The sequence below is a fragment of the Electrophorus electricus genome, chromosome 3 (assembly GCF_013358815.1).
Source record: "Electrophorus electricus isolate fEleEle1 chromosome 3, fEleEle1.pri, whole genome shotgun sequence".
NCBI classification, from domain to species: Eukaryota; Metazoa; Chordata; class Actinopteri; order Gymnotiformes; family Gymnotidae; genus Electrophorus; species Electrophorus electricus.
This window is the reverse complement of record NC_049537.1, coordinates 15,009,983-15,033,637: the sequence shown is the minus strand read 5'-3', so window position 1 is coordinate 15,033,637 and position 23,655 is coordinate 15,009,983. Positions and strand designations below refer to the sequence as shown.

Here is a 23,655-nt window from a genome sequence, read left to right as displayed (position 1 = left end):
AGTTTTTTTTTTCTTTATAGCTCTCTGCTCTGCCCCCACCCCATTTTTGCAGTTGATGAAAATGTTTTAGTGACTCACTGAGTTTGAATAGAGAACAGTGTTTATTAATCAACCTTCAAAGATGATCACAATTTGGAGGCCACGTTCCACTCCCCCGAATGCGTGTACACACACACACACACACACACACACACACACACACACACACACACACACACACACACACACACACACACACACACACACACACACACACACACACACACATTACGAGCCAGTCCTTTTCATTGCACCTTGAAAAAGTACTTAATTTTTCTATTCATTTTTTTTAACAACTACTACCCCAGTTTTTTGAGCCTGGTCTCCTAGGAGGAGGAAGCTCTGGGAACAGAAGTCAGTGTCTGAGCACCATGAGGTCCAGCTTCTCTCTGTTCATCTGCCTGGTGTTGGTGTCTCCCGGTTGTTGTGCTATCATCACAGGGGTGAGTGATGCATATAATCAATTGACTGTTTGTTGTTTAAATGATCTATGGCTCTGAGTTCATTGAAATGTTAATGCAATTGTGCCTTGTGAATGAAATTTTGATGTAACGCGTTATAAATGTTTGTTTTTAAGCATGTCTAGAACTAAATGTCTAAAGGGGGAGTTAAATCAGTGGCTTAAGATGTGGTTTGTGTATTTGTTCATATCTTTATTGTAATTTTTTTAAATTTCATGGTTGGACATTTCACTGAAGAGTATTAAGAGAGACATTTTGAAGTCACTCTTTGATTGTCCGTATACTGCATTTACATTAACCCCATATAAGACACATGACTGACTTTTAGCAACTGATTTTGAAATTCATCACTAGCTTGATGCTGAAAGATATCAGAACGGCAGTGTCTTTATGTGATTTCCATGTGATGGCTCCGGTTAGTCAAGATGAAGATAAGGGGGGATTTGGGGGAGGATTAGGGAAATGCATTTCTGATGTCTGACCTCTGCTGTCTGATGACTACAATCTGATGGTTAACACCAAAAACCAGCTCCTGCCTTTTAGCCCATTTCAAATGCTTCACTGATTTGGTCCAGTGACATTTCAAATACATTTGTGCAGCAAAACAAATAGGATTCAGCAAGCAAGCTTAGTCTGAATGTGCATGCAGCTAAATAATGAAATGATTTACTGTTTGAAAATGTAGCCCAACATCTTCTGGAACTCTACAGGGCCTAATACAGTATGCATGTCTAATACTTAATGCTATGTGGATTCAGAGCTGTTACGCAGACTTAACTAAAAGCAAGATGATGTGACCCAAAAAAAAAGAAAAGAAGAAAATTCAACATTCTTCAAGTGGGCTGCAATAAGAATAACTGTATCAGTGATAATAACTTTATCAGTGACATCTGAGCATTTACCAATAGGGATATCATAGTTAACAAACTAAAAATTTAAAAAGCCAACTTAAGTAATCATACACATATACATTAATGTTTCAGGACACTTACTCAAATTGTATGTGTCTTTTGATGCTAGAATTGCACTGCACTTGCCTCAAGTATCCATGTTGCAGCTCAGGCTAAATGAAAAACAAAGATTTAAAATGTGTCTCATGAACTAAGAATGACAAAGGTTCTCTCAAATCACATTCTGGTGGTGAGAATGGTGAAGCTAAATCTCATACTGAGAAAAGATCCATGCTTAAAACAAAAAGAGGGAAACTTGAGCATAAAACATCTTACAAAAATGACATAAACACCCTAATGTAAGCTGATAACCAAAGGATGCTTTAGACAGATTTAGTATAATTAAATACATAGAAAAAAAGGTACTTCGTACATACAAAATACATGTATGAATAAAATAAACAGTACATAAACAATGAATGGAATATCATTGGCAAACTACAGACATTGGATTGTGAAGTATTCCTTTAATAAACATGTGAACCGTTACAGTTTTACTTGATATGAAATTCCATCCATGCTAATGGCACCGCACCACTAAGGACAAATGAAGTTTCGATGTGAGGTACTTAAAAGCAGATTGTTTTGTTGAATAAAGATGGAAAAGATTTTTAGAGAAGACTCCCGACCGACAGTATAATTTAGTGTGGGAGGAGCCTAAATCTTTTCAGAAAACAAAGCAATATTTAAGCATATTTGGGGCTTACAAAATAAGGGTGGGCAGTCTATGTACATTTTCTCAGTGCTTGTCATGACAGCTTCCTAAATTAAGGGAGAGAACAGTCAGAGTAGATCAGTCCTAATTGATATTGGCGCTCAGAAATCTCTGTCCTCCTTGGACTTTGTGTGTAATCCACACCCTGCGTTACTGTTACAGAGGGAAAGGGAAGACTCATTCACCACCTGTCTGACTACCAGCTTTATATATATATATATATATATATAAAATATTCTTCTTTTCATGTTTGTGTGTGTCTGTAGTCATGCGAGCTTGATTCCCAGTGTGGCAGAGGAATGTGCTGTGCGGTCAGCCTGTGGATCCGGAGCCTGCGCATGTGCACTCCTATGGGACTGGAGGGGGAAAGCTGCCATCCTATGAGCCACAAGGTGAAGCTCCTTGGTCGTCAGCCCACCCTCCCTGCCCCCACCCCTTCTCCTGCTCCCTCTCCTGCCCATATATCAGCAGCATTCATCATCTTCTCACCGCTCTTAATTTCCAGTGCCCGGGGGGGAAAAGCGGTTGGGGAGTGTGTGTGTGTGGGGGGTGGGGGGTTACGGCTTAAAATATTCCTCAACCTCATCTAAAGCTTGTAAAGCTTGTAAATAAACTCAGGGAAGCTGAAGACTTTAGAAGGTCAGCTGAGGTGAGTAATTTAATATCTTTCTTCTGATGGCCTCCACTCCTTACGTCTGCAGCGTCTGATTGTGACTTTGATGTGATCTTATCTGATTTGTCCTGTTGGTCTATCGATTGCCATGATTGTTGTCTGCAGGTTCCATATGATGGGAAGAGACTTCACCACACTTGTCCGTGTTCGTCAGACCTGGACTGTATTACTGCGGCGAATGGACAATACAAATGCCTTTCACCACACAAGTCTCATGTTTATGATTTCTGAATGATGATAATATGACATGTTTCTATGATGATATATGGAGGCCTGTATTACATTTTTAGTACTGTGCCAGTTCAGGGCATTTGTGAAAATATGAACAGCAATTCATTCTGAAAATGTAAACTGAATGGTCATTAAAATGTATCACATTGTTCTGCCCACTCATGTTTAAGATCATTATATATAAATAAAGAATTTCAAATCTTCTTTTAACCCAGTATCTAGTTTGTTTAGAATGGTCATTAATAATGTTAGGTCATATGTCTATTTATATTTGCATTAAGATGTATTATATTAAGTAAATTAATGTATTATATGTACATATCATATACCTTATTGATATTTACTTTTCTAAGATTAACTAAGCACCAATAGAGGAAAAAAAATCAACATCATAAACATAGAGTAAAATATTACATATTGTGCACAATAACAACTAACAGCAAAGCTATCATGAAGCTCTCATAAAACAGCACACTGAATATTGTGACTTCTTGTACTAATGGTGTAAATAATGGACAAAATAAACTTGCCATTTTTTTAGAAGCTGCAATGAGGCAATGAAGTATAATTCATTTCTTAAACAATTGAATACCTACTTTATCATTATTCACCATGTCTGTTGGTGAACTTTGGAAATTGCACTTCTATTACATTTCTGTGATATATATATATATATATATATATATATATATATATATATAAAGAGAGAGATTCAAACTTGTAGTAAAGTACACAGAGTTTCCAGAGAAATATAATGTTTCAGACAGATTTAGACAGTCCTACTGATTTGTTTTACTAATCTGTTATGTAATAAACTCAGTCTTAACAAACTGTGTCTTCAGCTGTTACTTAGCATTTTAGCCTTTATTGGGTTGTGCAGGGGCCAACTGACAGTCGGATGACACAGAAGATTGCTTCTACTCACTGGACCAGCAGGCAGTAACATTCAGCTTCAGTATAAAATGACAAAGGGACTTAACGGTCCATTAAGCTTTCCTGCGGCTTGTGAACATTGTATGTGCAACGACCAGCCCTTGATTCTGTTTTTATTTTTTAGCCATGGAATGAGAGAAGCGGCAGAGAGCACATGATATAGTCGCATGATGAAAAACCAGATGGCAGTTAGAAGGTAAATCACGTCTGACATCCTGAAATCTGTCATAGCTACTTCTTTAATATTATTTTAATGTCATTGAGCTGAGACAGTGACATGTTCTCATGTACATGGTTATCAGTAGGAAATCTCCCAACAGAAATATAAGAAAACAAGCAGCAGTGATAAGTTGTATAAGTTGTGCATGGCATTGTAGTCACATAGATGTCAAGATCAGGCAGGAATTTAATGTCCGGATATTCCATTTTATTTAAGATAACCTACCTAAATATATTATGTGTCACAAGTAATATATATATATATATTCCCTGAGGACTGTCTTTGACTCTGAACAATCTCTCCCCAGTAAGAGGGGATTTATGCATTGATTCTTTTCAGTGATTCTAGTTCTTAGCCAGCTGTTTGGTTAATAGCTTTACCAAGGTTTTTCTCTGTTGCTCGACAGTTTATTTTTCACTCTTACAATTGACTGTTTTTTTTGCCATGTGATTCTGTTCAGAACCTCCCTACTTGGAAGACTGGGTTATTGCATGTTGTACAACATGGTGCATGTTGTAGAAGTGAATCAGGCTGAACCTTTTGCTATTCTTCACTGAGAGAAAATTGATTTAAAAATTCAAGAAGAAGACATAGACGAATACTTTTGCAAAGTTCCTTGACCTGATTTACTTTGACTAACTTTTACTACTTCATTGTTAGCAGCACCAATAAACCATATAATCTGAATAATCTAGAACTACACTATTAACAGAAATCCTCAGTGTCTTAACATGCATAGCCATGCACTCTAATCTGGTCATTTCCCAACATCTCTGGATCCTGTGTGAGTAACCACAGTGCCTCCCTTGATGAAAAAATCTGGTTTTACAGTCTCACACCAGATGTTTGGAATCTTGGAGCCTTTTCTCTCTGGTGTCTTAAAGCACGCTGCAGCTGCCTTTATTACCTCCCTGCAAAGCAAGCCAGAGTTAAGCACCAATCACCCAGATGGGCCATTTGGCCTGCTTGCCTTGGCCTGTTAATAAGCTCCATTATGTAGCTGGAAGTGTTCTGCAAAGTGTTCTGCAAAGCATCCACAGGCCTCCTTCATGTCCAGGTATCTATATCATCAGCCAGACAGGAGAGGGACGCACATGCTCCTAGTATACGTACTTTCCACCAAGGTCATATCTTTGTCAAGTGGTTCCAAAACCACATTTCGTGAAAGCCCACTTCGGAGATGAAGCTCTTCCACCTGCTTATTCCTTAAAGGTTTTATGGAGAAGAGTTTCAGTTAATCATATGAAGCCCACTGAACCCATGAGAGCTGGCATTGTTTTTCTAGGCCTGCAGCTCAACCCTCCTGAGCCTGTGTTTCGCCCTGCAGGCCACGGGACACCATGCTGTCCATTTGACATAGACCCAGAGCAAATGCAATGAAAGATGTCTGGGGAAGTGTGACACTCACTGAACTTTCCTGTACACTTGTTTCCTGTCCCTGTGCTATGTAATCAATTACACACAGCTGGTTCTAATATAAAAGGCAGCAACCTGTTCAATAGCAATGAACGATCCACTGCATCAAACCACATGACTGAAGAGGGCAATCAAGAGGGAAAGCTGCTTATATCAAGACAACATATTTTATAATGAGTGATGAGTGATGTAGCTGTAATGGCATGATGACAACTTGACTGATATAGTATATTTCAATAATGCTTTCCTAGACAAGCCAGAACTGGAGAATGCAGTAAGGAATGTAATTCTAAATATTAAAGTCAAGAAAACTATGAAATCAGACAATAATATGATGGCTGGTGTTTCCACCCTTAAGAATACAAATGTATGATATTGGGTTTTTAATGAGCATTATAAAAGGAATGATTAAACTGGAAATTGGAATTTCAGGATGCTAGATAAGATTATTCCAGAAGTTTAAAATGAATCCCTAGCACATTCATGGTATGTGGTGAGTTACGTTCTTTGCCAGGTGCACCTTCTATTGTTCTAAAATGAATGCAAAGCTTATTAATGTAAAACCTTAAAACCCAATAAAAATGGAAGCCTAATGGTAGGCCTTGTAAACGTAAATGTGTTAAATGCGTTAAATATGTTGAATTCTATCATAAAAAGATTTGAAATTAATTCCAAACATCTGAAAAATATAACACAAACTCAAAACCGCAAATATTAAAAATTTTGAAAAATGTCTTAAGATAAAACAGGCATGATAATATTTTACCAAAGTTTTTTATTTGAAGTTTTATCCAACCTTTAAATACTTCAGCATAAAAATCAGTTCTTCTCAACCTTTTTGGTATTAGTGATGAATTGGACAGTATTGTGTTTATTATGAGTTTAATTCACAGGAAAGTGAATTCAGGAAAGTGTTCTACAAAATTATGTTTTGCATAAATATTTATTGATTTAATTCAGCACCTAATTCACCTAGATTTCCATTATAAGTGTGCTAGAAGTCAACAGCTTTTTCATGCTTTGCTGTATAAGAAGCTATTGTTTGTGGTGTCTGTGTTAATCAACCATACACTACTGATATGGCAAGCAAGGTTTAGGTTGGATAAAGCTGAAATATTCCTTCACCTATTATTATAATTTTAAAGCCTTGATGCTCATTAATAACTGATGGATTTTAACAAAAATATCCTTAAGTAATAATAATAAAATGAAACATTTCACAGCAAGTAGCTTTGTCATTTGTGTTCTATTTACGTATAAAAGGAAGATGATAAATAATACAAATACTAATTAAATATAGTATTATTTAAAGTTGCTAAACAACAAGTGCAGTAATCTTTTTCTGAGGATCATAGATTTAATGGTTTAAACTCTTCCAAAGTTCAAACAAGTATGTGGTCATATTTGGGATTCCCATAGACATATTTTTAAGTTGTTTATGTCAGTGGAGACATTTAATTGGAGAAATACCGTACATTGACAAGTACCTTTATGTCTAACTGTAGAAATATTTTCAATCATATCTGTTATCTATTGAAAACACAAGACCTAAAAAATGCAGAACATTTTTCAGCATTTCAGGCTCTTTTGGAAGGGAATGCTTTGTGCAAACTAATTTCACTCCAGCCTCTGGCAGTGATGAAAATGGTCCAGGATAAACTCTTTGTCTCTTCAGTCATTTTTTAAAGCAGAGCTAAAGAGAGTCAATGAGTGTGAATAGTGTGTGTATGTGTTTGTGTGCGTGTGTGTGTGTGTGTGTGTGTGTGTGTGTGTGTGTGTGTGTGTGTGTGTGTGTGTGTGTGTGTGTGCAGCATTACAATGCTGAGATGCACCTTCCAGCTTATTGAACATTTTACACCGGCCTTTGACAGAGCTCCCCATTTCCAAATAATACACAGAGCCAAAAGCCTGCATTAGTGCCCAGGGAACACTTTCAGATGAATTAGCCTCCAGCCTGCCATTTTTCGAAGAGCAATTTTGCTGTGTCCCCATTGTATGAGGTTGCTTTAAGTAAAGTTTGATGCACTAAAAACTGAGGGCTGCATTCACTGAGCAATTCCATTTACTAGGAGTGTTCAACATCCATTGGCTCAGCTGGTCAGAGAACAAGTCCAGAGAGCATGACCTATGTTTAAAATGAGTCATGAGGTCGCAGCTGTTGAGAGGGGTCAGTGCTTGGAAGGGCCAGGTGAGGAAAAGAACTCTGCTTACACCTGACTTAACAATATAGCTCTATGATTGCAGAAACCCATGAACCAAGAGGATATAATGAAGGTGAACAAAAAATAAAATAAAGCCCCCCAAATCTTTTTGAGGATCACTTATAAGCATCTCTCTCTCTCTCTCTCTCTCTCTCTCTCTCTCTCTCTCTCTCTCTCTCTCTCTCTCTCTCTCTCTCTCGCTCGATGTCTGTGCCTATTTCCTGTAGGTCCCATGGGAAGGCAGACATGTCCACATAATTAACAGATGGAGTTCTGCTTGCTTCTATGATGAAATGACATTTTAAGCACCATGATGAGTCACTAATATTGTAAAGTGATCCTTGTGTAGTTTTTCATTATTGGACAGTCAATCATTACCAATATGTACAGTAGACAGAAACAATATAGAAGCAGACATCAATTATTTTGGCTTCACAACTACTTGCAAATAATTTTTCTGGATGAAGTCTCCAAATATCTCAATTATATTTTCTAGAGCACTGAGGATAGGCATCAGTAAACAGCTTTGGGTGCTCAAATCTTTATGTATTGTCAAACCAAGAAGCAAGAGCACACCACCAATAGTCCATGCAGACAAAAACAGTACTCTGTATTATGTAATTGTCTGAGCAGATGGGGGAGGGAGAGTGAATACTACCAAAAGATTTGACTAAAACATCACCTATAATCTTTCACTTCCTGAAAGCCCCTGCCTCTGAATAACAGAAATATACATCTGCACTATTAAATCAGTTTGAAAGATTAATAAAAATGATTTGTTTTGATGAGCTACTCAGTGCTATAAGCTTTCAAATCAACACAGTATATGCTAAGCAATCACTGTTTATTTGATTTTAAATTCAAACAATGCAAATACCCACCTCCACACCAATCAATATCCAGTCAAAAAACAGTTTTGTTCAAGTCCATATGTAAAACCTTTTTTGAAATACCAGTTTAATAAGGAATGTGAAAAGCGCACAGAGCTTTGTCAACACACAAAAGTCCATGTGACACACTTGTAAAAAAACCTCGGATGTTTTGCCCCCCCCCCCCCCCCCCCAAAAAAAAAATATATATCAAGGTATTAACAAATATATTACATATGCAATATAAAGGACTTGAGAATATAAATAAATTTTACATATTTTACATGAAAATACTGCATTTGCTTGTTGTGATTGTATGATTTTGTACTGTAGAAATATGTTTGGTAACCTATTAGGTCAAGAAGGCCGACACCACCCAACGAGATCAAAAACGTGTTAACAAGCGTGAGAACTCTGATAAATAAAAATGAAGCATTTCAACAAAAGGTAAAAAAAAATCTATGGTGTCTTTGGCCTGTGTCTTCGTTCAGATTACACAATATGGTTCCATTGGTGTTTGTGTAGTCAAACAGCAAGGAAAGCAAGCTCTGAAACGCATCCTTAGTTCCTTGTTGAAAATGAAACAGACGACTGGATTCGCCGCCGCTTGGGCGAACGTCAGCCACACGGCCGCCGTCAGGTAAACCTGTGGAATGGCGCTTTCCTTCACGAACACGCGTACGTAGCACGACACAATGTACGGGGCCCAAAACAGCAGGAACGCCAGCGTGATCATGTAGTACATTTTCCCTATTCGTTTCTCCATCTTGAACTCGTCCAAGACGAGCAGCCTCCTGTTGGCGTTATGCGAGGCTTGCCTGATGCCCACTAATGTCGGCGGGGTGGGACCGCGTCCAAAGCCCGCAATCCAGTTGGCAGCCGCTTGGCCTGTCGCACCTGGACCGTGAAAGGTCCAGTTCTGGCTAATAGCCGGGATCAGCTGGGCTGGTTTCATCTTACGGTGGTCGTAAACAAAGCAAAGCATTTTGATGTACACAACATGCGTCGTGCCCACAATAACGGCAAGCATCAACATAAAACCCAGTGTGTCGTTCGCTTTCACGTATCTGTGCTCGAATATGCATTGTTCTTCCTCACTAATAAATTTATACGTCCCGACATCAAACACCGGGGGAAACGCCATGGCAACCGACAAGGTCCACACCATGCATATGACAGCCACGCACGTCCACAGAGTCATTCGTTTGGAATAGAAGCGGTGGTGTGCAATAGCCATATAACGCGTGACACTAACGCAGAAGAGAAGGAAGGCGATGTGGAAGCAAAACAGCACGGCCATGAAGGCGACAATCTTGCAGCTGATGACGCTGTAGCTCCACACAGAACCGTTAACGATCGAAATCATGACGAACGGAAAGCACACGGCCGAACGGATGATGTCCGCAAAGCACAGGTCGAGGAGAAAATAGTATGGTGTCTTGTGAAGGGAGCTGTCTTTCAGCACCAAAAGCGAGAGCAGTATGTTCCCGGCCAGGCTGCTGCAAATGATTAGACCGAGAGAGGCCAGTTTCACTGCAGAGGCGGTGATGGCATAATTTTGGAGCGAAGGATTGCTTTCCCCAAGATCGCTTGTGTTCGCCATCTATGCAGCCACACTGTCGACAGCGACTTCCAGGCTCCAACATCAAGCAAACCTGGTTCCCCGGCCTGATGTCTCAAACATGTTAAAATGGTGACATCCAAAAAGTCTTGTAAATCACTGGATAGTCATTCGCCTTACAGTACCTCAAAGAAAACAGTTGGCATTTTAAATTCGTACATAGTTCCATTGACTGGCAATCAAAATGTAAACAACTTTCTAAATCCAACACGTTATAATAAGGTAATTGCTAAAAATTATATTCTTGCAATTCTTCATTTTATAGCAGACATACAGAATAACAGACGACTTTTAATCCATTATATTTCGAGGCGAAAGGATAGGCTTAGAAGAGTTTTTCGTCGCGCTGTCGGCGAATAACATTCCAATGTCTTTATAAGGTGCGCGTCTTGCTAACGTGCATCTTTTCCCACCGCTTATTGTGGTTTCCGAATCCACTGCCGTAGAAAATCACAGTCGGTTGGTAGGCCGTCATCTTCTCTTCACCAGTAGCTTTGCATTCGCTTAATCAGCTGGACTTGACTCCGACTAAAACATCATATGCAGCCTGTCCGATAAAAAAAGACAACAGCGACTTAACGATGAAAAGAAAAATCCTGTTTTACTTTTCGGTGGTAAACTAGAGAACCTCCCGCGACAGCAACGGTTGATTTGGATAGAGGGGAAAATGGTGCAGCTGTGGAAATGTTACGTGGTATCTTAGGCTACTTGTCGCATATAAGATGAGAAGCGATCTGCATTCCCGTGTAAGAAAATATCCCGTTTTCGGATGTTCTTGCTTCTCGTTTACTCCTGAGGCATGGATTTCCCTGTCTAGAGGGGTTTGGCAAAAATGCAGTCTCTGTTCACGAGCGCTGAGACCATCACGGTTCAATTATTTCATCAAGCCTTTAAAGGCACAGACTTCGATTACAGTCCAGCAGCGTGTCCAGAAGTGATAATCCACAAACGGTCTTATAAATTTATTAAAATGTTATTGCCTATAAAATTATTCTACATAAATTTGACAGAATCAAAGAGAAAATATTTACAAAAAAGGAATATTTACACATTTAAAATGATTTTATATTATATCTCTGTTTAATGTTTCCTGTCTGTTGCCTGTTGTATACTGCGGCCGTGTTAAAATGGGAAGGAATGCAAAATATAGGGGAAATTCATAGTTACAAAGCTACAGGCGTATTTATAGGTAGAGACCATATGCCTCCGAGTGAGTAAAATCTAAGCTGTCTCATCACTGCCCCCAAAGGGTGCGTCAAACCACCTCTCACAAGTTTTTTGGAAACCTGTTCTCTTTTTGTGTACCCCCCCCCCCCCTCACACACACACACACACACACACACACACACACACAAACGTTCCTTGTTGTTGGTAGTCCGTAAATGTCTAATAATATCCTTGTGAACCTACGTAGTCATTTACTAGTGACATCCTCTCTGTTACGCCTGCCAACACAGCGTTGTATGTTTTATGGTAATGAAACCCTTGACTTTGGTGTTACCAGTACCACAAGCTCTCATAATATGCTCCACTAGGGTTCTATTCGTTGTATGCAGTCATTAGAAATCACTGTTGCTTGCCCGAATAAAGTTACTACGCAAACTTTATGAATTCGACAAAAAGCCAAATATTTATGTTTCACAGTTTAATCATGCTGCGCAAATGACAAAATAATTATATAGATACCACAGAGGTAAAAGGTTTAAGTAGGCGTAAATATAGCTTGATTTAAGTAGGATAAATAGTGTTAAATACTGCATTACTGTTACTTTGACAAAGCTCTGGTGTTCACATTTGACAATAGAATATCCTAGAATTCCAGTGTGGTATTTGTAAAGTGGCTTATTGCATCATTCTTTATTGTAATGTTCAGAGGTGAATGAAGTTAAACTTATAGTGCCTTTCTCAGAACCCAAAGACACTTTACTATCAACACAGCTTTTATAACTAGTCACCACACAGGTGTTGCAAATTCTTAAATCAGAATGAAAATGTTATATTTAATAGAAAACTTAAATGTTATTTCTCTTCATAGTCTAATAGCGGTTCAGTATAATGCAAAACAATACCATGTATCAGTACTTATTGATTGCAACAAGCGGATCAATAAGCAGATCCAACTGTCTCATACACACACACACACACACACACGAACAAGATTTCAGTTGAGTAACTTTGCTTGCACAGCTAATGAAGGACATCTGTTTACTTCAATACAATTTGGAATATCTATCTGTCTATCTATCTATCTATCTATCTATCTATCTATCTATCTATCTATCTATCTATCTATCTATCTATCTATCTGTCTATCTATCTGTCTATCTATCTGTCTATCTATCTGTCTATCTATCTATATATATATATATATATATATATATATATATATATATATATATATATATATATATATATATATATATATTCACACACAGACCTTCTAACAGAGGTCTTTGAGTTTTGCAGAGTTTTGCAGATGCAGAGTTTTAGTATTTGTGCTGTTCCTAGAACTGTGCTCTTCTGGACTTAGATCAGTATTGTCATTCCTCAGATCTGCTGGAGCCACTCTCTGTGTGCACCTGCCACCACTGGGACAACATTAGTGATAACCTCCACGTTGGCGCTATTTCGGTATTTTTTTTCCATTTTCTCATATTCCTCACACCTCGTGAGTATAAACTTTTTATTTATTTTTGTCTCAGTTGAAGAGGGACGTTGTAATAGCGCTGTTTCAACTGTAGTATTTTGCAGGTTAGAATTTCATGAAATCGTGGATATTTGATAAAGCATACCCTCTAGTGTTCAAGTTTAGTAATACAATTTCATTAAATTTCACCAGCTGAGGGGGACACAAAATGTTTAATATATCCTTACTGTCTAATAAGTCGTTCCTAGATAAAGCTGTATTACTATTACCCTGAACCCACATATGAGACAAAAGAAACAGACAAACTATGGAAGGACATGACATTGTGTTGTCCCGTAACCAAGTCACATTGTTTCAACTGTGATTAAACTGTTTAATTTTACCAAACAGGACTCAGCAACAGGGCCATAACTAGCTATGAGGGCACAGAGGTCTGGACCTTAGTAGTGTTGGAGGTCTTTTTGCTTTGTATTTTTAATTATAAAATTGAATGTAGATACATCTATGTTCTGATAACATTAAGGTGGAATCCAGCGACATTTTGTGAAAGCTTCATAAGACTAGGCCTACTCACTTAGTAACAACAAGATTTGGTCTCAACTGACCTCAGAGCATCTGGCAATGGTCAGGAATTTGTGTGTTATACATAGCTGTTCAGCTAGTGCAGCATTTTCTTCTCAAGAACTCTAAGGGACGTCAGCTAGCATTATTACTTGTAAACATAAATGTGTGGGTTGTGTTGATACTCCTATTAATGAATAGGCTACAACAACACTTTTACAAAAAATGAGCAGAGAAAGAGAGAGAGAGAGAGAGAGAGACTCAGAAAGATGCTAAATAACAAGCATAAAGTAGTCAGTATAAAATAAAATGAGAATATTAACAACAAAACCAATGTGAAACCATAGGTAAGTGTATGTTTACGTGTTCATTTTCATATGAAAATATTTTGGTAAATAAATAAATTACTAACTAAAGTTATATAAGGAATTATTTAACAATTGAAAGTACAATAATTGCTTAAACAAAATTAATCAATGTTACTTGAGTCAAAGTCGATTATGTAAAGGCAATAACATTTTATGGGTGATTGATGGGAAGTGTAAAAATTATGGTAGCCCAACATAATTTCATGTTCCATGTTTAAAAGTTGATGGAGTGAGAATGGTTTTGAAAATTGAAAGGACATTCTGATCATTATGGTAAAAACAAAGCAACAGTAAAGTAGCCCATAACATAAAGGTGATTGGTACGTGTAGTATCAGACCTACTCATGTCTGGCACTGTAGTTTGTTACTTTGTATGAAGTAAGTCAACTTTCTACAGTATGGACCTCACTAAATGTTCAGTTCTGGTTGTGGTGATTCCCTGATGGGATTCTGGTCCATGCATCAGCTGTAGTCTGTGAGTGTAGGTGGACCTGCTCAGTCTGCCATTAGCCAGGTTCTCTCTCTCCCTACACTGCCAAGCATTCTCATCTCAGCATGTTGAAGCTCACCACACAGCCAGCTTGGAAAGATGCTCTGGCACTTGTCAAGTCTATCGGTATTGACATTTGCTGGCCTGCATCGTATTAGAAAGAATTTGTCACCCTTCCTTGGTCTAATTAGATTGTCTGTACGTGTTATGTTTATTGTTTTGAGTTAGACAACTAAATCAAGCAATGGTGCTTGAAATATGTTAACACTGTGGTTTGTGTAAACAATTTTATTAAAATTATTATTTTTTGGTTATACATATTACATGTTTCACACATTACATATTTTAGCAATGGGGCAAAACAATTTATGACATTTAGAGACAATTTCATATATATATTTTACTAGGCACTCCACATTTCTACGGCTCCATATTGTTTTTAGTGCACAAATCAGTCAAGTTACCAGCCAGCATTACAGTGCATAATCATCATGCTTGCACCTTTTGGTACCGTTCTAATTGTTAGTTTAGTTAATTATGAATATCAGACAAAGCCTTCCTGTCCATTACATATGTAAACATGAAATAGTATTGTCCGGAGGACCTTATCTGTTGTCACAGTGCATCTGGGATTTAAATGCATTTGAATTGCTGTGATGGACAGCGGTACACCACTCCACTTGTGGAGGGCAGCACTTCACATCCCAGCCCATTCAAACAAGTGAAGAGGACACTTGAGAGTCAACATATTTTTTTTCCAGCAAAAGTATTTGTTTACAGAATTCCAAGTGTTGTTGACAATCATTCATAGCCTTAGGCTCTCAGCCATCATGGGGACTTGAAAAGGCCAGAGAGCTGTGTATCAGACTTTTCAGAGCTACAGTGCTATTCTACAATTTGGTGTCACATGTGGGTCTGGAACAAAGCAAGTATAATATGTAAATTGTGAAGGCACTGTTTCAGATAAACAGTTGAACAGTCCACTTTCTTTACACATTTAATGCCAACCTTTTCTGTTTGAACTATAATCAGAGCAAATGAAGGCGTACAAGTTGCTCAGAGTACATGATAGATACATGATTACAGAATTTAAAAAGACAGTTGTAAGATATTTCTTCTGCTAGACCTCAGTTCAGCTTTTGATTGCATGAGTGACACTTCTCTTGCTTGGTTTACGCCCTTACTCTCTCATAGACTTAACTTTGTGCTGTGCCTAATGATAACTAGAAGTCCTATTCTGCCCCTGTCATGCATGGTGTCCCTCAAGGTTCAGTTCTTGGTCCCCATCTTTTTATTACTTCTATATACTCTCCCATGGTCAGATAATTCATTGACATGATCTTAATTTCAACTAGTATGCAGACAGCATTCAGAATAATGTCCATACTTTGTCTATCACACCTTTGCTTCCTATATCCATTTATCCACATTTTAAAAATTCTATGGACTCTAACTTTAAAGCAATATTTAATTTGTGGGTCCACCAAAATATTTGTAATCTTACTCTCTCTTATATTTAGCCCCACAGCCCTGCCTGACATCAGCCTTTACTTTGGTTAAAAGATCCTGAAAATGTCTTACATTTAAATGACTGCAGTTCCCTCTTCATTGGCATATGTGAGAAAACCACCATCTGCAATGTATTCAAACCTGAGCTGCCATGGCCCACACACATGTGCTCAGCATAAATTATGCTTCACCAGTCACACCGGCCATCTTGCTCATCCTTAGTGAAGTACGAGTAGCTTTTTCATTTCAAAGCAGTGCCCAGTCTCATCCTCTTTATTGAATGCAATAAGCAGATCAATAAGCAGATACAACTGTCTCATACACACACACACACATGAACAAGATTTCAGTTGAGTAACTTTGCTTTCACAGCTAATGACTCTCAAAACTCCCCAAACTCCTCAAACTCACTCTTTCCTGCTCAGTTTGCACAACCAGGAGCTGTGGCACTGGTGGTACTTGAGACCCGTCTGGCCATTTGGAATTCCTTCCCACACTACCTGTGTCCCACAGGAACTATGTCCTATCTCAACATTGAACATTTCAACACTCTCACTTCTCTTTTCTGCTTTTTCTTAAGTGACCTTGAGGTGCAACATGAAATAAAAGAAGTATTATTAATATTTTAAATAAATAAATAAATAAATAAATAAATAAATAAATAAATAATGATGATAAACATTCCCCATTTACTTACTTACTAAAATGACATAAGCAGGGTTTTTTCTTCCCAGTTACATATTTGTCACCATCTAGTGGTCGGGGCAAAATCTCATAATTAAAATAAATTTTAAAAAATAAATAAAATAAAGCAAGAAAGAGAATTAGGTAGTGAGTGGATAATCTGCAATAACACAGCATGGCCAGCTTGTTCAGCAGTTCAGCGGCAAACTAAGCCATAAGACAAACCACACATCTTCTAAGTCAGCTGTATGTACAGTCACAGTGCAACTACATGTTGAGCTATATTTGTATCTCTGTGCACTCATGGATATTCAAGTTGTTTCGGTTTTAAATATATCTGGCATTCTGAACACAGTGGACGTGTTTTACTACTCTAATCATTATGTAACTGCATTTTCATCATTAGATCATTTTTTCATTCTTTCTTTTCGTCTTTTGTTTTACTCTTTAAATCTTGTGAGCTTACCCGATATTTGTGAAGGCTCAGTGAGAGTATTTTCAGCGCATTATCTACAGGCTGTCACGAACAACATATTCCTATTACTTTTCATGATGTTTACCGCAAAACAGGCCACGTTTTGTACCTGAGTAAATACTGATTTGGCTCATCTTATTTTTCAGAGGTTAACAGTGGAAGCAGGTGATGGTCCCTTTGCTATATTTCCCTGCTCTCCAGTGGGTTCTCTTTCATTAAGCACGAGGTTTTTGTTGTTCCTTTTCCGTCTCCCCGTGACTTAAGCTGTGGGGAGGCAATCGTTTGCAAGTCGTCCCCCTTGGAAACTGAGAGCTTTTCATTTGCTTAATTACCCAATTAACAGAATTCTAATTAGTTCATTGCTCAGCGTGAGTGCGTGTTGAGACTGTGTTACATAACCGGGCACCGGTGAGGTCTCAACCATGTGATGCTTTACATAGTGCTGACATGTAACACTTTTGTTTTCTGTTCAGAGCATTGCAAGCAATGCTCAAGCCACAGTCAGGTGCACCTTTACTAGATGAATACAGATACTAAACTGATCTGGATTCTTCCACTAATTTTGTTGCAGGGTTCTGGAGATATAAATTCATTTCAAAGTGGAAAAAGTAAGGTAAATGGTATATAATGTCACAGATTGTATACTCTAAATGAAATGCCATTAAACATTTAGTGGAAAATAGCAATTTCAGGTACATGTATCTGTATTGTAACCTTCACCTCTTCCATTGTGAATACTGTACATAATATTGTACAAAGCAAAGGTCAGCAAGATCCACTTCCTATTTACACACATTGTAGCATACATAATTAAAAACTGACAGATTCCTTATGAGGTAATTATGCTAATGAACTGGTATTATTGATGTCGTGGCATTTAGGCCATGAAATATCCTCAAAGAATCCATACATTGTTATTACAATGTATTTAATTAGCCAATTTCCCCAATTCTTTTTTTTTTTTTTAAATGGCTTGGTTAATGCCACTGAGAGCAGACAGAGAGAGAGACAGAAGAAAACATTCATAAGTCACAGTGAAGTACACTCACACACAAGAGGCCTAATTTATGATTGATGGAGTTCTCTTGTGCCTACAGGCTATAGTTGTGTCATTAACGTTTTCTGGATCAGCTATATAGGGCAGTGAAGCCCCTCGACACCAGACGTCACCCTGGTAGCCATCAGTCCAGTAACAAAACTCTCCCATAGCTTGCGGTTATGTAAAATGGTGAAAAACATATGGCAGCACATAGTGTAAGGTTGTGTACACAAATACTCTGTGGGATTATAAATATTCCATGGGACAGAAATTGTTGTAGATGTCCACTGGATTCTAAAAATGATTAACCATCGTAGATTTCATCGGACAATTAATGAGGTTTGGCAATGACATATTTAACTAAGCGATATTTTAATGTAGACTGGGCACAATTATATTTTTGTGTATTGTTCACAACTACAAGCAGTCAACGGCAATTCAGAACAGATACCAGACGGTGGTGCCATATACTCGTGAAACAGCTCTCTCAGGGTTCCCACAGTACAAGAGGAAGAAACGGGCGTATGCCTAAAGATGCTATACAACCGTGTAAATAAGCACATCTAAAATTATGCGTACTGTACCTCGCAGGCCTTTACCAAGTGCAGATTTTCTTTTCTTATGTTCCTTATGCTGGTAATTGTATGTTGTTCTGAATTTTAACGGCATCTAAACCAGTATGACTATTCCTCACTGTTTATTATTAACTGTTTATTATTAACTTTTACTGAATTATGTCTGCTGCAGGGTTTGGTTCCTGGGCATAAAAAGTGCGATATAATGCAGTAATAAACAAGTTCAGCTTGAGAGAGGTACGAAGGTTGGTTTTCTATAAGTGAATACTTGGTAATGCATAAAACGGTGCAGCTACTATTTTTCGAAGTTTCGAAAAACGAAAGTAGGAATGAAACCTCCATAATCGACGATGCCTTAAAACCGTCTTACAATGAAAACGAAGAACACGCACTATCGTAGCTAACGATGAAACGGGAAAGTACACAACGAAAAGGAAAACCAACCATAGACCAGGACAAGCTATGAACTGAGGAAAGTGAGAACTGAAGTTTGGTATTCTGGTTGTCAGGGACGTCTCATTCTTTCGCTAGTTCCTCGCATACGGGGTTGTCCTTCTCCTGAACTTTTACCCTCCGAACTTGCCTCGTTTCATTGGATAAAGTCAAGTAAAAAGGGCGAGGAAAGCTCCATTTATTTCAATTGCAATTAGCCAGTTAGCCCCAGAACACTTTCACTTCGAACAGCCTTGCTACTGTTAAAAACAACCCACGCACAAAATAGGGACAAAGTCAACCTCACACGTCTAATACTCACGTATTAACACTTTATTTAATTACATCTACTTTTGGCGATATTTTGTAGCTGCAAAATCCGCAACGAACATTGTTTACCCAGCAGGTGGATATGACGTCACGGACTTGGAACATCAAAAAATAACAAAAATAAATCCGCGACTTTTTTTCTCTCGCAAGACACGTTAAAGTGTAATAACGTGAGAAGGATCTCGCTTTCATAACCGGGAGAGAAGGTCGCGTGAAAGCGCAGATTTGCTCCTTGAATCGGTGCTTTCCGTCAACGCGGCACAGGGATCTCTTGTTGCAGTTGAAGTTAGTCCCTTGAGCGGAGTAATAGTGTTTACAGTGTGCTTATTGCACGCTGTCGTGGTACACAAGATAGAGTGAATAGTTGAATATACGCTCGAGTTATAGCCGCTGCATCTATCAGCCTTGTGCAATTCCGGGTAAGTTGATATTGTTCTTCACGGTCCTCCGTAATATTTCCCTTGTACTTTCGGAACATGCACATGGAGTTGTCTTTGTTATCACATGTTCTTTTTAGTTGTTGTATCTAATGGCGAACTTGACAAATAAACAAACAACAACAGTGTTTGGAAGCGATGCGGAATGACCGCCTCTGGTTTCATTCGAAACTCTGCGTCTGCATGTTATCGTTTGAAAGGCGCAATTCAAAGATAAAACCAGCAGGATGGCCAAGGTACTTTTCAGAAGTTAGCACTCCAGCTAGCAAGTTGTTGCGTTCATTCTGTTTGTTGAAACGTATTGCTTCATAGGCTGCATGGCAGTGCCATAGATATATGAGGCGAAACGATGGCCTCTTGAAAACAACTGATGCACTTTACGTCTTGACTGGAAGTTGCAAAGTTAAGGATTTGCACTCTAGGGTTGGAGGTACAAGTTAGAAAGCAGAGATTTCTCTTGGAGCACAACCAGGGCTAGGGGGCTTTTCCCCACGTGTTCTCTCAGCCATAAACATGGGTGATGGTAGCATACGGCACACTATATGTTGACAGTGTTTTCTTCTGTGTGTTTTTCGTTTTAGTTGTAGTTTACATTACCCTAATACAGTTGAGCAATTTTGTGTCATGAAGTTTTGTACAACTTATCCACCTCAGGCTCATGCGAAACTGTTGCAATTTGGGAACACTTGCTCCAGAACCGAGGGTTATTTTAGTAGCCTAAACGTGTCTCAATCGTAAGTTTGGTTTTCGACATTTCGGAGTTGGGAAAGTTCATATTTTTCTCGTACATAAATTGTTTCAAGAATTTCCGTTTTAAGAGTTTACTCCGATCTCGCCGGGGGAATGGCCCACCCACTTAAAAAGTACTTCACATCGTCTGTACCGATCATTTTTATTAAATATGTTCATTTATGTTTTTGCTTTTATGTATAATAAATTATTTTTATATGTAAAAATAATAAGTCTGTAGATTTGCAAATAAAAAAAGAAAAAATGCATATGCTATTTGAGATACTAAACATTTTTTTATGCCTACCAAACAATTAATGACGATAGGGACATGAATACTGATTATATAACTATTTTCTTAGTTGTAATAATGGCGATTATTTGTTAGTTAATTAGTTTTTTTATATTTAATATTATTAACCATTTCATCGAAGTAATGTAAATTGGCACATTCTGATTATTTGACAGTCAGGTTTCAGTGTTTGTATACATACATATTTCAATAAAATTCACTCGAATTTGTAAGCTAAATACAAATCCGAATAAATCTAATATGTTCACCATCCACTTTATTACAAAACACAGACGTACTTAACATTTCGTAGGAGCAGTTGGAAACTGCACTATTCGTTAACCATCCTTCAACTGTTCATGAATAGTGAGTGTCTGACCACAAGGCTGCAGTTGCCTGGATATTTTGGGGGGCACAAACAACACTTTCAATCCAGCAGTGACACTGAAATGTGTAAAAACTCCAGCAACAATGCTGTGCCTGTTAGACCACCAACACTATACCCACAACCATGTCAGTGTCACTGTTATGTTGAGAATGGTCCACTACCTAAATAACATCCAGGCAGCAGTGGTCCTGTGGCCAAATCCTGACCAGAGGTGACTGGGGTAGAGGGTGGCCGACGCTGTGCCTGACAGCAGATGGGCTACAGTCTGTAACGGGACACCTGTAAAACCGTTGAGATAAGTGTACTTAATAAAGTGGCTTGTGAATGGGAGTGTTTCTAAAAAAGTGTTTGGTGAAAATAATATATTGAACAGTTAAATTTTAATTTTTGAAAATTCTCACCTGTAAGAGTGGAGATGAGAAAATTAATTTTTGTTTATAAGATTTTATTTTAAATTAATTAAATTATCCAAGTAATTACCAATGATTTATTTGTTAATTCACTCTTTGCACCAGTACTGAAACATAAAGTGCAACTGCGCAAGTACCTTGGTTACAGGGCTTTGGGGGAAGAGCTCAGTGCTTTGGGTTAGTCATTGTCTAAGAGAAGGAGAGAAGGAGAAAGGGGGAGAGCGAGAGAGAGAGAACTTTTTTCAGGAGAAGTAAACAGCCTTCAACAACCTTGACAACCTAGATTAAGGAAAACACTGGAGATCAAACAGTGGTGCTGCTGTAGCCGTGCTCATGAGCTGTGTGAGGGAGAAGGGGAGAGAGAGAGAGGCTGTTTGAACAGGTTTGTGTGCTCACTTATGCATAAATGGACCTGGGTAAAGGGAAGCTGGCCCTGCTTTAAAACCTCATGCCTCACCTTTGCGACTTTCGGTCCTCGCTTGGCAAGGAGGTGAAGCACACTTTAACATAGCTCCCACTTACACTGCCTTCTTGATCATGAATCGTGTGTTTGCTTTTTTGGTTGGTTGTTTCTTGAATATTATTCTTTTGGAACGGTGCTAATGCTGGTATACTGTGGGCTGGACGTGGCCGGTTGGAACATTAAAAGCGAACGATGTGCTAAGCTGTGAGCGATGTTGCATCAGTAGAGGTTGGTGTGTGCGATCTGTGTCCTGATGTGGATGCATGCAGGTGTTGTATCTCTGTGTAGTGTACCTTCCTCATCGGGCTGGCTGTGTTGAGCAGGACAGCCATTGGTCAGGCATCGGGCAGCTTGAAATGCAGACGGATACAGCCTCCTGTTTCCATGGTAACTCTGGACGCTGGCTGGTGGCCAGTGCGCGCTCTCTCTCTCTCTCTCTCTCTTCCCCTCTTTCTGTCTTTGGGTTTTTTTTCCTTCAGTGTAGTTTCCTGCTGTCACCTCTGAGGCACACGGAAAAACTTTGTTTTATCTTTTTGCTTTTTTGCTTTTGTTACCATTTGGGGCCTCCAAGCTTCGAGAGTGATTGATTGATTTAAGATAAAAATCAGATATCACTTTTCTTTCCACTGTAAAGTTCAGCACACTTCCTCATTTGTTTTTCTTTAGCTCTAAATGACCTGTTGTTGTTTACATTTTTAAAGTATTGGCACCAAACTCTGAATAATCAGAGCGTATTGCATGCTGATATGAAACATTTTAAGTCACTAAATGCTAGGTTATTATGCCCAAAATTAAAGGCTGGTTTGGCACAAGCTTTTAAAGACACCATGATATACTTTTCTGTTCGCAGAACAGTTCTGGATAACAACAATAATAATAATGGGCTTAAAGATAACATGTCATTTAGAGCAAAGCCAGGGGAGCCTCTTTTTCCCTGTTCCTTGGTCAGTCTGTGGTAGCCTGTTTTGATCTGTGAGCTATAGCTCATCCTCCACGTTTTACTGTTGGCTCCTGAGCCAGACTGATTGGATTAGTAGATGGATTAGAAGTCGGAATGGTGTGATTGTCACAAGTCTCTCAATGCCAGCTGTGGCGTTGCGAGCTTAGCTGGGCTCAGTCACCCCCCACCCTCCTGCACTCCGAGGAGCACCTGCCTCCTCCATGGACCTGTGGGCGGAGCGTCTACTGTCCTTTCTGGGCTATTCTGCTTCATCGGTAGGACACTGTCGGCGCCCTCTAGCGCCCTCTATTTTCATTAAGGGGCCACCCTCGAGGTCTCCTGTGCAGAGTGGGCTGGTTTGCTCTTGCTATGTCGGCTGCTTTTCCTTTGCGCTTTCCATAACTAAACTCTCGTATCTTGCTGCAAAAAACAAAACAACAACAACAACAAAAAAAACATGGTGGGGGGAAAAAATTGGAAATCCACCGGTCCTCTCAACACCTTCATGTCCCATCTGGCCAGTGCTGTGTTGGGCCCTCTTTACGTTTTTAAATCAT

General features: G+C 38.7%; 3 protein-coding genes across 4 annotated transcripts in view; 2 read left to right on the top strand and 1 right to left on the bottom strand.

Annotated features, from left to right (window-relative positions):
* The first annotated feature begins 410 nt into the window (after window positions 1-410).
* prok2 (prokineticin 2) lies at window positions 411-3,069 on the top strand. The gene is made up of 3 exons (XM_026999645.2): window positions 411-482; window positions 2,432-2,557; window positions 2,944-3,069. The coding sequence occupies exons 1-3, from the start codon at window positions 411-413 to the stop codon at window positions 3,067-3,069; spliced, it is 324 nt and encodes a 107-aa protein (XP_026855446.2).
* A 5,859-nt stretch (window positions 3,070-8,928) lies between these two features.
* Window positions 8,929-11,242, bottom strand: gpr27 (G protein-coupled receptor 27). The gene has a single exon (XM_026999673.2). The coding sequence runs from the start codon at window positions 10,309-10,311 to the stop codon at window positions 9,196-9,198; it is 1,116 nt and encodes a 371-aa protein (XP_026855474.2). The 5' UTR covers window positions 10,312-11,242; the 3' UTR covers window positions 8,929-9,195.
* An 8,116-nt stretch (window positions 11,243-19,358) lies between these two features.
* The window catches only part of foxp1b (forkhead box P1b), a 135,117-nt gene continuing 130,820 nt past the window's right edge, over window positions 19,359-23,655 (top strand). Inside the window, exon 1 of one of the 2 annotated variants that reach the window (XM_035524652.1) lies at window positions 19,359-19,858. The gene's annotated coding sequence lies outside the window, so the exon portion shown is untranslated. The remainder of the gene's footprint in view (window positions 19,859-23,655) is intronic. The other variant, XM_035524649.1, reaches the window with a different exon arrangement.

Excerpts from the sequence above, each read along its gene's own strand:
- prok2 (XM_026999645.2), top strand. The coding sequence starts at position 411 with ATGAGGTCCAGCTTCTCTCTGTTCATCTGCCTGGTGTTGGTGTCTCCC. Across the intron at positions 483-2,431 it reads GTTGTGCTATCATCACAGGG|TCATGCGAGCTTGATTCCCA; the intron begins GTGAGTGATGCA and ends GTGTGTCTGTAG. Across the intron at positions 2,558-2,943 it reads GCCATCCTATGAGCCACAAG|GTTCCATATGATGGGAAGAG; the intron begins GTGAAGCTCCTT and ends TGTTGTCTGCAG.
- gpr27 (XM_026999673.2), bottom strand. The coding sequence starts at position 10,311 with ATGGCGAACACAAGCGATCTTGGGGAAAGCAATCCTTCGCTCCAAAAT.